The sequence below is a fragment of the Amblyomma americanum genome, chromosome 1 (genome assembly GCF_052857255.1).
Source record: "Amblyomma americanum isolate KBUSLIRL-KWMA chromosome 1, ASM5285725v1, whole genome shotgun sequence".
NCBI lineage: Eukaryota > Metazoa > Arthropoda > Arachnida > Ixodida > Ixodidae > Amblyomma > Amblyomma americanum.
In genome coordinates, this window is record NC_135497.1 from 196,318,668 (window position 1) to 196,333,953 (window position 15,286).

Consider the following 15,286-nt stretch of genomic DNA (forward strand, 5'->3'; position numbering starts at 1 on the left):
TAATCGGCAAGCTTCGTCAGTGATTGCCTGTTCCGCGCCAAAGCGGAGAAATTGAGCCTCGTCTTTGTGAGATGGTTCACACTAAACAGGAAGGAGTTAAAAGAGAGTGAGCTGTCTTCTAGCATACTCTCTTTTATAAAAGAGAGTGTGCTAGGGGACAGTATACTCCCTTTCTGGTCCCATATAGACGTACTCGTGTTTAGAGTGTTGCAATGCGTGCGAGCATGTCATATGTTTGGTGTCGTATAAGATTTTCTTTCTCCCTATTTAGACACAGCGTGGTCAGAAACACGCTCATTTTTCAACACGAAACACGTCTCGCGATCTGGCATCTGAGAGCTGCCATAGTTTCGTTGCGCACGGTGCACCAGCGCCTGTTCTCGATGAACGCCGGCGCTCGATGGCGGCATGAGCCCGGGATTTGCAAATTGCGTGCAATTGAAGTTTGTCGTGGCATTCTGCCGCTTGTCACTGTCATCCGCACTCCCGCCCTCATTCACCGACTGCCGAACGTTGAGCGTATTAATTATCTTCAAGGCACACGCGCGCATTTTGCGCTTTCGTGAAATCCGCAACCTTAGCATTCAAGACCATTCCGATATATGTGCGCACGAGGCACACGAGCGCTTTGCGAGATCTGCACTTGCGCCGTCTGCGCTGACATGTCTCGCGAAGCCGCAGGGACGCCTCAATTCGTCGTGCGCTTCTCCTCTGGTCGACATTTGTACATGCGCCACGTATGCCACTGTCCCCATTCACGGGATCCTTGATGACGTAGCTTATACGGGAATTAGGCCAAAATGTAGCGGGTGCGGAACTCAAGAAACTCGACCAAAACCAAATTTCTGAGAGATATAAAGCCATGATGCGGGGCACTTTACTCGTGCCTTCCCAATGTTGTCGAGGTTTATTTGCAGACTGTAAAGGAATTCTCTGTGCTGCAAATGTCTCACCTAGTAACGCCGTTTGAATTCTTAAAAAAAAAGACGCATCGAGACCGCAAGTGCTTGCGCTTATGAAGTAGGATCGCATGTATGAAAAGTATATGTTGTATGCATCAAGCTCTTGACGCATATAAGCTCAGATAAAACCGTGTGTGTATGTGATTCTGATCATCACTCAGACTTTAGCGCCATGCTGGGTATAACGAGGCAGCAGCTCAGGAACCACCTCAAGCCTAACGTCCAGCTGGCCCATTCTATCACCCTGCCGTCCTCCTACAGGCTCCAGCACGACACTTCATAAACTGCGAGCAGCCAGTGACGCTCGAGGACAGCAGTACAACTGTCAGTGGGAAAAGGTCACGGTACCAAACAATCATCCCGAACAAGACTTGGGACAAAGACCGCACTGTCATACAAGTGCCGCGAACGTTCGCTGAAAGATTTGCCGAAACCTTAATTAATACCTACTTCAAAGAAAAATAAACAAGGTGCCCTCTGGAGATTTAGATGTGCATTTTTGTTTCGGACGATTTTTGTTTTTTGTTTTTCAACTATGCTGTCGCAACACGAAATCAACGCAAAAAAAGAAATGCTCTGGCGGCTCAATCACCGCTTCCCTCGCTCGCTGGCTTCAAACGCGTGGCAAGGCAACGGCAGAGAAGTCCGCGTCCTAGAGTTCAACTCTGACGCATAAATTTCTTGTTTACTTCTGCAAATTTAGACAAGCTGGTTGACTCCATATAGATGTGACTACACAGCCTAAATTTGTCCTTTGGTGAACCGTTGTGTTGTGATCAGAAATTTCTTTTTCAGCGTTCAGTTCACTGCGAATCAACGAAGCACTGCAGACGCCAAGATGTAACGTCGATGAACTGCAATTGAGTTAATGTGATCGGGAACTTAAAAAGGAGCTCAGCATGAATGGCGCACGAGGTACACTACGTCACTGCCAGAAAACGCGATTCATCTTCTCTAGTTTTTTTTATGTATTCATTGAGTTGCTTAGTCACTTTTCGTATACAATGAGCCAATAGAAATTCAAATTTCCGACTTGTTAAGGTCCGCAGCAAGGGTCACGAATTATTCCCCACCAACTAAGCTGAACTTTTATCATAGCGTTAAGGACACCTTGGTTTTTCGTTATGAATGGCTTGTCGCTGTCCGTAGCAAAATTGGTGACTAAGCGAAGAGAGTCTAAATGTTCGCGTTTGCCGTCTCTCTGCGAAAATTATAAACGTTGTAGTAAAACAGGTTTCAAGATTCACTAAAATTATCTTAATGTTGCCGACATTTGGTCTTGAACCAAATGAAAGTGTTGGCTCTCGGTATTTATCGTTTACGAGAATAAGTAGTATAACGCATCGTGCATGACCTTCATGATATATTTTACCAAGCACATGTTAAAAATGACGAATAACGACTGAATAACGAAAGACATGCAGTCCAAAAGTAGTAAAAAAAAAATGTCCACATTTTACTTTGAAAAGTCAGGGCAAGGCAGGTCAGTGGTCTCATTTTTAAAACCTGTTGATGCCCTTTCGTGGGCGACTCAAGTACAGCAAGGCGCTTCACTCCGCGGCTGAATTGTTTCTGCAGTCTGTTTCACACGAGCGCCCGACTGCAAATGCCGTCATGGATTCCAAAAGGCGAAAGAAGCGAACACAGAAAGTGAACAAACGCACTTCGTCACTAATGTCGTCGTGCGTGTCACTGGACGTACGCGCATGCAGCGGTGGGCACCGGCAGGCTTTCTCAAAAGCCTGCAGATGACAGCGCAGCATCCAACGGGAACAACGCCGGGCGGTGTACCACCATGTGCAGTTGGAGTAGGGTTATACGGAAAGATAAACGGATTCAGTGACGGAGCAGAAGTGCGCCCCAAAAGTCCCTCTGAAAGGGTAATACGCTAGCTTTAGCTTTAGAAACATGAGAAGTGCTGCTTTGAATCCTTATGCCGGAGCGCTTGTCCCGGTGCTGGACGAAATCTTCAACGGATCCGGCCTGTCAGTGCCTATAGAACCGCTGACAATTTCGTTCAGATTACAGTTTTCTTACTCTTCTTTCTCTGTTGTCGCGCTAATCTCGGTGGCGGCGGTCTCGTCTCTCATTTGGCATTTATCGCAACCTCTGCTAACCATGTATCGCTTTTCGTCTCCGTTTATTTTCTCTCTCTTTTGTTTTATTTCGGAATGTGTCCTCGTATGACTTTTCTCTGTGATTTTGCCTTTTGTCTGTTTGCACTTTTTCTAGTAGCCCTGACGAAACACGCACCTATCAGTTTTGGGTTCAACACGGCTTTTGCCGCTCCACACGCTACCGCAGCTGTCTTTTCGTGCACCTATACACACCCGCCCTGGACAAACTGGACGGAACGCAAAAACAGTGCCTGCGGTGGGTATGCGTGCACACAGCAGCCCGGTTCTCGAGCCACGCCATGCGCTCCGAACGGAATTGCCGTGCACCGTTAATTCTTTTGCTCTCCGCCTCCTTGTTGCTGCCTCGCGAACAGCGCACGTCACCAGGCGCACTCGTTCTGCACGCGAACACCATGTGACGCCACTGGTTGCACTTTCCAGCTTACACTTCGCGACTGCTTCAGTCGTTGGAACCTCCAAGAACGCTCGCCCAAAACAGCCCCGCGTTTCATTGCGGTTAGGAGTGCTTAAATTGTGCCAGGAAACGAAGCGTCCCATTAGTCTAGCTTCGGCCCCGACCTCTTGCGGAGCTTTGCTCGTTTATTGCGTTTATTGCGATGCGTTGTTTTAGACACTCTGGGCGCGTCGCCCTTTACTTACATGGCAACCTCTTGTAAAGGGCCGACATGAAAAGGTGAGGAAGAGTCCATTGTACTAGAAATAAAATTGAAATATTCTAGAAATATACTTGAAATATAGATGAGAAATATGCCAACAAGTATTGCTCTTTAGTTAGTTTGCCTATGGCGCCTCACCGAACTGTTCTGACAAAGGAAAACGCACAGAAATGACGCGAGACCTGACTGGTTGTCCGTTCCATCATTACTCTTGGGCAGTATGTGGTAAGTTCACCGAAATCTAGATAAATGGAGAAACTGAAAGGGTAGTTTCCTAATAGTTTTAACGGATAGGATATACGCGTTCAGGAGGAGGAGGAGGTATGTGAGGTATGTGATGTTGGTGAGGTAGGTGAGGTGGGTGGATTACGTGAGGTGAGAGGGGTAATTTTGTGCGAAGGCGTCACCGAGGAAATAGGGTGACAGTGAGGTGCATAAAAAATTTTCAAGAACGAGTGCGCTGATATAACATGCAAGGCGTGCGCTGTTCTTATCTAAGCTTGATTTTAAATCATTTTGGTCGGTTGCCACTGTAGTGCATTCGAAACTGCATAGATGCACTACACTTAAAATATGCACTACACACAAGCAATCGCACTGACGTATACCGACCCCCCAAAAAAACGCACACTACGCAGGGTGGTTGTGAGGGATATGACGAATATACTGCCACAAAAATTTCTGCATGCGTCTCTGACTGCATGGACACAAGCAAGTAAGAGCATGTGCATGTATGCACCCACGCGACTCTAATGGTACGGCTACTGCACTTTACTTTTTCTTTCTTTTTTTCTGATGAAGCCCTCCTGTTTACATACTTCTCGCAAGTAAGTATGGAAGGAAAATGCAGCACGACTGCGTCCACCACCACCGAAGGAGGCTCAGGAGAACTAAGAGTTTTAATGCAGGCTGCAAAGCTCACCATTCAAGCTCCGTGTGTAGATTCTGGGATGCGCATGAATGCTAAGTCAGCTTGAAACCTGTAATGTTGATGTCCAGTTGTTTACATACTCAAATTAGGAATAAACTACAGCAAATATCATAACAGTAACACACAGGGTGTCATCTCGTTCCCACGTGTACAACGGCACTGCTATACGAAGCAATCGCTGTTTTGCAAAGCACTGAATATTCCACGCAAAGTTTACTTAGTTTCGTGATCCCACCATTTGCTTTACACAAGCTCGTTTATTAACAAATAGTGGAAAAAATGCATTCACAATCTGTTGCACCTGTAATCTGTGACGTAAAAATTGTTTCTTTTTTTTTTCTTTTTGGCTGCAGTGGGTGTAATAAGCACCCTGCCTGTTGGTCTGGCACCGCTGTGATCAGTCTAAAACCCGAGTCGCCACGCGATGTTGTTAAAAGCGCAGCTTGTGCTATTGTGCAAGCAATTCGTTTCGTCTTGGGCGAGCTGCTGCCAACATCGCTGCAACGGTGACCGCTCGTAGTGGGCAGCCAGCGCATCCGCTGCGGTCGTATGTGTACGTGCACGCTGACGTGCGTGAAACGCTGCTGAAGAGGCAACCGCGTGCCACTAACCCTCTGCCCAGGTTTATTACTGAGAAATCCGCGGTGACGACAAAAGCGAACAATAGAAGCATGGCACAAGGAGCCACGACGACATTTACAAACAACACAACCGTGGCAGTTGCTGAGTGGAAATGGCGCTCTGCGCTACTGAACGCGATGCGGCACGATGCCCATAGAAATTCGAGGCAGGAACGAACACGCGGGAAGCGCTGCGAGGAGTCATTCCTTATACGACGGTAGAGCGAAACATCATTGTTCGCGATATTTCCCGGCGTACAACGGCAATTTTAGGACGAACTCTCTTATTCTTACACGAATGAGGAGCGCGATATTGAGATGTTAAACAGCGTCAGTTCACGGAGCCATGCGCTTACAATGCCAGGAAATCTGTACAAACGCTTCTAGGGTGCAGGGTGGCCACCACGTGGAGCGTGGCGCTGAAAACTCGAAATCAATTGTCCTCCAACAAAGGAGGTTGGAGGACACTCTGTTTTCATTGACGCAGTGTATAGAGATTTCTGCAAAAGGAACACAGGCCCCTATGGCTAGCATTTCTGGATATTAGGGAAGCCTAGGACAACGTTATTAAAGAGTATTTGTGGGACATATTGGGCACATTGGATGTGGAAGATGGAGTATATAATATTTTAAGACATATATATAAAGGTAACAGAGTGCTTATAAAATGGGAACAAATGTATCAGGGCCTGTAGAGATACGGCGGGGGCTTAGGCAAGGATGTCCTCTGTCTCCTTTGTTGTTCATGTTGTACCTGCAAGGGTTGGAGGCCAAGCAAGAGAGGAGCAGACTAGGCATCAACCTTTCTTTTTTCAAGCAAGGGGAATGGATTAAGCAGTCATTACCGAGACTAATGTACGCGGATGATATAGTGCTAATGGCTGACAGCAAGGAAGACCTGCAGAAGTTGTTAAGACATTTGTGGTACAGAGGGAAATAGATCAGGTTTGAAGTTTAGTAAGGAAAAATCTGCAGTCATGATATTTAATGATGAGGGCGGCGGAGCATAGAATACAGGACTTCACGCTAGAAATAGTGGATGAGTACAAGTATCTTGGGGTGTGGATAAATAACAGTGCTGAGTATCTGAAAGAGCATGAAAAATATGTAGTGAATAAAGCTAGTAGGAATGCAGCCGTCATGAAAAATAGGGCACTGTGGAATTACAGTAGGTATGAAGTGGTAAGAGATATCTGGAAAAGGGTGATGGTTCCTAGCCTGACTTTCGGTAATGCGGTCCTGTGCATGAGACCAAATGTTCAAGCAAGGTTAGAAATCAAACAACGAGGCGTAGGAAGGCTAGCTTTGGGAGCATATGAAAATACCCCAAATCAGGGGGTACAGGGTGATATGGGATGGGCGTAGTTCGAGAGCAGAGAGGTTAGCAGTAAGATAGCATTTGAGGAGTGATTGAGAAAAATGGGGGAAAAGCAGTGGGCTAGGAAAGTTTTCAGGTACCTGTACATAAAGAATGTTGACGCGAAATGGAGAAAGCGGACTAGAAAATTGACATGCAAATATCTGGACAGCAATAGGGGGCAAATCAGCAATTATCGGTTAAGAAAAAGGTTGAAAAAACAGAGAGAGCTCGGTGGAAAATAGGGATGCTGACGAAATCGGCACTGGGAACATACAGGATCTTTAAGCAGGAAATTGCCAAAGAAAATATCTATGATAATTGTAGGGGAAGCTCTTTGTTGTTTTAGGTCAGGACGAGAGTTTTGCGGACTAAGACATAGAGTCAGGTACCACGAGATAGACACGTTGTGCGTTGCACGCGGAGAGGAGGAGGAAACGGCTGAACACTTCATACTTTTCTGTAAAGGGCTTCATTCTACAGTGGAAAGCAGCGGGGCTGATTTATCCAAGGCATTGGGGTTTGAGGACAGTGAAGGGAAAGTAGATTTTAAGCGGGTAGAAGTAACCAAGCGAAGTTTATCTGATTGGTGGCTAAAATCAAGACAAGAGTAAAATTTCATAAGCCATGGCTAGATGGCTTGAGCCACCGCCTGATTTAAAGGGTTCAGCCTTATCCATCTATCCATCTGCCGCGGGAATTTCGAATGTTCGGTACAACGCATTGATTTCCTATGTCCATCGAAAATAATCGGTGGGATCCTAGGAAGATTTAATGGGTCATATTTTGCAGCGAGAGGGAATAGTCGACCATGATAATCATCATATTCGTGCAGAACCTCTCGGACTTTTCTAGTTTTTTTCAAACTTACAATTTCAAGATATCCTCTTTTAGTTACGCGGTGTTCCGTACTGAATGCAGCCAACAGATGACGCTCGTGTGGAGGAACTGTGGGAACTTGTATGTTGTCGAACCCGACCGCGGCGGCTGCGTTTTTATGGAGGAAAAACGCTAAGGCGCCCGTGTGCTGTGCGATGTCAGTGCACGTTAAAGATCCCCAGGTGGTCGAAATTATTCTGGAGCCCTCCACTACAGAACCTATTCTTCCTTTCTTCTTTCACTCCCTCCTTTATCCCTTCCCTTACGGCGCGGTTCAGGTGTCCAACGATATATGAGACAGATACTGCGCCATTTCCTTTCCCCCAGAACCAATTAAAAAAAATTAAGAGGAAGCGCAGCAGCTGCGATCCGGCCCCAAAACTGCATATTTACTGTCGCTATGCGGCGCTCTCTTTCTTTCTCCGCTGACAAGATGGAGGGCAAAAAAAAAAATCATTTGAATGGCGGTATTACCAAAACTCCCCGCTCTTCTCCGAGCAGCGCTCAGGTCCTGTAGCTTCAGAGTAATGGCTGCCGGTCACCTTTATTCCTCACGTTTTTCTATTGGCTTGGTGCACAGCGAGCCCTAAAACCCGCCTACCGAATGAACGACAACCAAGGCGCCGGCCAATCAAAGACTGTTATCCCGCGCGAGAAGACTCGAGGGTATACGGTCACATGATTGTCTGGCGCCGTCTGCAGCTTTCACAAAGCTGCCACTGCTTCTAAGTTTCGATCGCTCGATCTATTTTTGACTGCTCTCAAGCCACAGTGGAGTTTAATGACGTATTCCCACGCCGTAAGCAATGTATGCACAGTTCCGTGACAGCATGCACCCTGTGGCTTTCAAATAACGGCAGTCTTCATGACAATGCCATCCAGTCATATGTAAGCGTACACGGCAGCAAAACTCAACGGTTGTTACTGCTTCGGTGTCTTTGCTGAGGAGCCCTGAGGGAATCTCAGCTGCGTCTTTTAGCCTCCATTTTCATTCTCTCTCATCAAATTTTCCTAAAAGTGCTTTCTGTCTCACTACTGTACATTCAATAACGCAGTCATCTGGCTGGCAAGGCATGAGCGGAGGCGCTGCAGCACAATTTGTTCGGAATATCGAACCGACTCTGTTTTATTTATTTCTTTTTCGTGCGCACAGTTACAGCTGGTCTGATGACGAGGACTCAACGGTACCAAGATGCACTAATGGCAGGCTATGGTTCAGCCTAAACTACAAGCCGGAAAGCGAGGAACTTGATGTGCACATTGTTAAAGCCAAATACCTGCCAGGTACGTTTTTTTTACTCCTCTTAGTCTTGTTCTTCTCCTGCGGTCAAGCGGTTTTCACTGGCACACGGTGCTCACCTAGCATGCGTGCTGTTATATCTAAGTAAGACCTCAGCAGTTACGAGGAGCCCGTCTTCGTGGTGCGCCTCTGTAGTTTAATTATTCAAAAATGGTTAATGACCATTCAACTACTGGTTTTGAGGCAGATGTAGCAGTGGCAGTTGTGAACGATTCATCGTGGGGTGCCACTTCAAGTTGCACAACTTTAAATGAGCCAGTCATTCGGGAGACCTTTGTTAACAATGCCTCGCTTTTCTCCGCTTAAAACATTTAAAGTGCTGCCCACGCGATGCTCGTAATATGATGCCTTCTCTGTTTTAAATCCTGTCGAGGTCCTGTAAGCCACTTAATCCGCTCTCCTACTGTGCCGACGCACCCGTCGCTGGACTTGCGGCCTGCATGTCGCTGCTAGTTTCTCTATAATGCTGATGGGCTCAGCCATGCAGGCACGAGACCTCGCGGCAGGCCTGCCGGCGACATATTGTGGCTTGCAGGATCACGAGATGCGCCGGCACTGTACGCAGTGCAGTGAGCTGCGTATATTTAATTATCTTGAATTAGGGTTGTGTTCTCACTCCGTCCTGTGTTAGCGCTGTTCCCAGAATGATCGTAAACCAACAAGCCCAACTCTCCACTCTTCTGAGTACCTTTAAACCCGTGACGATATGGCGTCGTCGGTTTCACGTCGCACTGGGCGATCACATGACGCCTACAATGTCGGGTCGAGTTGGTCTGTCGGGCTGAAAATCGCCTGCTGGGATCATGTAAACGTTCGAGGGTCGGGTTGGGTGAGCCTGATCGACTGCAGGGGGCAGGTTGACGCAGCCCGACCCTACCGGCAAGGTAATGTGCACGTAAACGTTGTCGAGGCAAGAGTCGGGTTAGTGAGAGGCTAATGTTCAAACATTCGCATTATGCCCTCCTAACTGCCCTGTGATTTGTTTCTTCTTTTTTTTCCTCTCATGGCTATGTCCTCGTTTGCACTGTAGTCTTTAAAAACGAAAGGTGAATAATTTGCTGCCCGATGGTCCGCGCTTTTGAAGTACCTCCCAGAGTGTCCACTTTCGGAATAGAGCGGAGAAAGGCGAGAAATCGTTAGCAGATTATACGTTGCGTTAGCCTGCTACAACGGCTCACTTTTAAAACAGCCATTCCAACATCGGCCTCTATGTTAACCAGTAAAAGTTAATTAACCGATTCAATTTACAAACAGACTGTGACGGCACACGCCTTTTTAACATCCGCCGAGTTTGAGAGAGACAGATCCAAGGCGAGATTTTCGTAGTACGCCTTAAAAAGAAAATAAACCTTGTGATTTAGAGCATCTTTCTGGTAGACGCATTTTTTTTTGTCTCGTGTTCTTGCCCACAGGGGCAGGTCTCCAGTTGTGACACAGTTCTTCCGCGGTCGGGCTTTTTTTTTTTTGTAAACACCGCCCTGTCACGCTATTTTAAGGAAAGATTGAGTGAAAAATTAACCGCAATGAAAAATTACTACGGTTGAGCGCGCCTGTTTGCTCGTGCGACAGAGCGCTGAAGCGCGTGTTTATGTGACAAAACAGGTGAATACGAACGGACTTCATTGTTTTTACCTCTTCGCATTACCTGCGTTTAGTGTTTTCTTGCCACCAAAGTCACCAAAAAGTACTCTTTTCTTCCCCCCCCCCCTCCGCCCTCTTTTTTTTTTTTTTGCTGCAGGTCGGGGCTTGACGAACACTCCGCGGGATCCTTTCGTTCGGGCTTACTTGTTGCCTGATGAAAACACTTTCCAACAGAGCTCCGTCAAGACGCGCACGCTGGCACCTAAATTTGACGAAACCCTCACTTTCAAGGTGCGTTCGATACTGCGGGTAAAATTTGCGGTCGCTGGTAGAGGGCGCTTTGTCTCATTCTCGACTCCATTATATTTTGCGTCTCACAGCAGAGCAGAGTCGCAGCGATGCCGCCTCACCTGCTGCTGTGTCGTTACAACTCTACGTGATTTGTTTTTTTTTCGCTCTCTTCTTTTGTGGCCTTCTACACGCAGTCCGCCCTCCCTCCTCCCCCTTTCACCTTGTTCACTCTGTGACAAGCGACATCGCACAGCTCCTCGGAATGAAGTCCCGCACTGCGCACTGCAGGAGTGAATTAGTATACAGGACCTGCACTCGTCGCTTTGGACAGCAGCAGTTGGCGAAGAGAAGATAACCGATGGTTCCTTAGGAAAATGGAGTGGATTCCAGGTGAAGGCGGACGTAGCTGGAGGCGACAAGGCGTTAGGTGGGCGCATAAGAGCACGAAGCTTGCGGGGATAAGGTGGCCGCATCTGGCGCAAGACAGGGTGGGAAAGACCGTTGTTCACCAGTGGGCGTAGTTAGGCTGATGATGAGGATGGCGATGATGATGATGAATTGCCTCAGAGATTTGCAACCATGGATTCTACTGGCTGACTGCGTTTGCCCGCCATGGTTGGGCCAGGGCCTCTTTAATCACTATGCAGCAGTTCCGAAGCCGTAGAAGGTATCTAAAGTGTAATGAACTGCGTTGCTGTCAAAAATATTTCTATCCTTTTCACACGGCCACCTGAAAGTCTCTTGAGCTAGGGGGCCGTTAACCTTGAGAGATAACAACCTCTTAGCATCACATGCCTGCCCTTGAACAAAGGGAGTTTTTAAAGAGTTTTAGAACGTCGCCGATCTCCTTTGAAGTTTGAAGGGCGCATCCACGCTTGCAGTAAGCGTGTGCCATTAATGACTGATCGGCGGTAAATGGAAATTCTGGCATTTAGCGACAATAAAAATGTATTTTTTGTATTAAAAGTTTGCATTTACAGCGTGCAGTCGCGGCCACAACACTACGGAGTACGCATCTGCTACCAACCTCCTCTCACGCCTTAGCTAGCGAAAATTAGCAGGAACTTTATGCATGTCAGAAAATGGCGCTGGTGCTCTGGCGTGTCAACACAAGAAACGTTTGTATTTTCTGTTCAGGACGCGCGGCAAACGTTCGAACGCCGATGCGTGTCCCGTATTATTTTGGCCGCACCTGTACATTTAATTGTGTCTCTTGCATATGACATGATATTTGTGTGATCGCTGTAGCTCCCCCCTTCCTTCCCTAACTTATGACAGAAAAACTCGATTTTAGCTAATTAGAACGAGAGATGTATTTACTTTTCAAAGTTTTCGTTGCTAATACCAATTACTGTTGGTATTCGAGTAGAGTGAGCAAAAAAAAAAACGGAGTGCATAAAGTAGTGCTTTTGTTCACCATGTCTGCCTTTGATAAGTTTTTTGAAAGACTATTGCACCAAAAAGAGGGCCTCTTTTACAGAATTTAGATGAAATGTTCAAATCGATAAATGCCGAAAGGTTTTTGGCTCCAATGGTTAATTATTTCGAACCAGAACTCCAAAAAAGAGCAAAAACCACAAAAATTGCGCATATTAGAGTCTTAATAGCTTCTGCTTCCGGTTTAATTGACAAAGCGCAAGAATATTAGACATATTATAATGCATGTTTCGTTATGAATGCAAAATCTGTTTTACACCCCGAAAATGCAATCCACGACGGTCTGGGCACTCAGTACGCAGGCACGATGACGGGTGAAAAGATTTGAAATCTCCGATCAAAAAAAAAACTGCTACCATCTGCAGTGCGACCTTGCTCACCTTTACCTGGCAGGACTAGTAGCTTAGGTTCGAAAATACCGGCCACGAAGAAACCTTGTTCACGAGTTCGCCATTTGCTCTTCTTGTACCGCCACCTATGGCTGTTGACCCGTGTAGTCGGTGTGGCGCCTGCGCCGAGGCTGCAGTTTTTCTTCTTACAACTTAACTTTACACTCGTCGGCGGCGCTTTCATTCCCCGGCAGCTGTTAGCGCCTGGCAGAGAGCACCGTATAGGTAGGGGTTGCACTTTTTGGGCTTAAACAGAAAAATACCGATAAAATACGCCGAATTCCATTTTTTGAAATATGGTTTTAAACCGAAAAGGTCAGTATTTCCGGCATGCATGTCACATCTAACTGGCTATTCGTTGCCAGTTGCAGTAGGTAAAAGCAGAATATTAAGAACGGGCTCGAACCAGGAACGCGATGAGACAAAGGTATCTGTGAAATTTAGTATAGTGGCTGAGTTATGAGGCATTGATTCGCGTGCTCAGACATGCCGTTGCAGATAGAACCTCTCCACCACTTAGCTAAGCGCTACTGGCCAGTGCAGTGCCGTCTGCTCGGTCTTATCACCGACTTGGGGCCGTCGCTTCGTTAAGCAGGTTTTTCCACTGCATGCAAGGAGCTGCTGCATGTAAGCAGCAGTTCCATCGCTGCCTCAGGACGCGGAGCATAGAGTGCGTGGGCCCTCTCGTTTAGAGCAGACTGATGTGACAATCAAGTCTTTAGAACGGAACTTCCACTTAAGTTTTCGTTTCACGGCCCAATCATTTAACTTCTGCATTTTTGCTTTTTGTTGAGGCTGCACGACTTTATTATGCCAATACAGCTCTTTAAACGGCCATTTATGTGGCACGTACTGCTAGATGAGCGCCAGTTTAAAAAGAAAGGTTAATGTAAACTGTACGTCACTTTGACCGCACAGGGGACATGATAGGTTTCACCGATAAAAACCGAAAAAAAAATCCGCCGAATTTTCGAAAAATAAACCGAGAGGTCCTACCCCCTACGTATAGGGGAGGGCGGCCGTGTTCCGTCCGTAAGCGGTGGTGGATGTGCGCGTCTACGCAGATATCCGAGTCCGAGGTGCGCACGCGGTCACTCCGACTCTCGGTCTATGACATAGACCGGAAGAAAGTGCGCCACTGCCTGGGCCACGTCGCGCTGCAGCTGGAGAAGGAGCCGCTCACTCCGGACAAGGTCATCTGGCTGGACCTGGACAACGTGCCCAAGGTGCGCGGTGCCTGCGTTGTTCGTATTTCTCAGCGTGCTTCTTTTCGCACTGTTGCCAGTAGGAAACCACTCGGAAACCCGTCATTCGCATCCCCGTTGAATATAATTTGAAGCCCCTTGAGCCCATCCTAAAGAAAAAAGAACAATGCACGGGCGATCATGCGATGTGAAGCGACACAATCTGCTTTAGCAGTATTGGTTGTGTATTTCTCTTAAAATTGATCGCCTTCCCACTGCGTCTTTGAATTGGTTTCGCCGTCGGTTTTTGTTTCCACTGCTGCGTGGGCTCCTGGTGGGTGGAGGTGGGTGGAGGTGGGGGGGGGCATGGCGGGTAAAGGCGTTGTGAAGTATGGAAGGGGCTGGAGATGCAGTTTTCCCGGTGGGGTGCCCGGATGCGTACACACGGCAGGGTTCTCCGGAAGAGGCCCTTTCCTGACCAGGAGGTGCGGTGCGAAAGATACCCCGATCCGCTCAGATCCGCTAGGGGGCGCACAGAGAGGCAGGCGCGGGGGGGGGGGGGGGGGGGGGGGGGGGGGGGGGGCTTCACACAAACGCACAGACCGCTGCTTCTTCGCCAAAAGGGTACCGTAACTGCTAACGCAGTTAAAGCAAACTCCGCCGGCACCTGAACTAAAGAAAGGCGGTGAAGAAAACGAAAGGAACAACCGCATGATTCCTGTTTGTTGTATAAAAATTAAGGTTCGACTAAAACTATATACATCGAAAGGTAATCGAGGAAGAGGGATGTCGGCCGCTGTGGCTGCCTCCTCAGGACGGGCGTTTCAACAGCGGCCGGTGGGAAGCATATTGTTACGGTACACAGGCGCGAGCGAAGAGGACGTTATTTGTTCTGTCGCTGGGCAGTCGACGACGAGGACAAGAACGCTGCAGCAGCTAGTGCTAGTGCTGGTCTCTGGTGCGTCTTCTGTGTACGGCCTGTCGTTCCTGCTGCTGAACTAACCCCGTAATAATATGGGAGGAAGCGTGGATTGAGAGATAGAAAGACAGGAGGTCGAAGGACAGGGGGGTTAAGAGAGAGGGCAAGTTTATTCGCCCAATGTATATACGCACATAACATGTAAATGCACATACACACAAGGACAGTGAGGCATGCTCTGTGCCGGACATACTGCGGTAGCAAACAAGATCAATTGTAGCAAGAATCGTTTGAAAAAGACACAGGAAAAAGCCTGATGTTCGAGGAATGTAGCCGGTTTACATGACAGCACAGCCCTTGTTGGTAACTAACAGAGCAAGAACCGGGGCATAAGGAGGGCGGGGAAGTAACGAGAGAAGCGAGGCACCTCCAACGCTGCATAACCGACACAGGCACCGTTGCCGTCTAAAGTATGCAACGATGCGCGTCAGTGCTTTTTGATGTCATAATTATCACTCTACTTGTACCAACGTGTAGCACTACGAGAGAGAGATAAGTTTGATGTGCATGCGCACCTAGTGCGCCCGTCACTTTGATTGCTCCAGGTTGATCTCGCCTCGCGTGCTGTCATCAGCCAAGACA

The 15,286-nt window shown here is 47.6% G+C and overlaps 1 protein-coding gene across 5 annotated transcripts in view; it reads left to right on the forward strand.

The window, feature by feature from the left end:
- The window catches only part of LOC144114465 (synaptotagmin-15-like), a 92,029-nt gene that overhangs the window by 73,798 nt on the left and 2,945 nt on the right, over positions 1-15,286 (forward strand). For 2 of the 5 annotated variants that reach the window (XM_077648212.1, XM_077648214.1), the window contains 4 exons: positions 3,195-3,335; positions 8,697-8,827; positions 10,582-10,715; positions 13,606-13,767. In XM_077648212.1, the coding sequence (XP_077504338.1) occupies positions 3,195-3,335; positions 8,697-8,827; positions 10,582-10,715; positions 13,606-13,767 (568 nt within the window). The remainder of the gene's footprint in view (positions 1-3,194; positions 3,336-8,696; positions 8,828-10,581; positions 10,716-13,605; positions 13,768-15,286) is intronic. The other 3 variants (XM_077648216.1, XM_077648215.1, XM_077648213.1) reach the window with 2 other exon arrangements.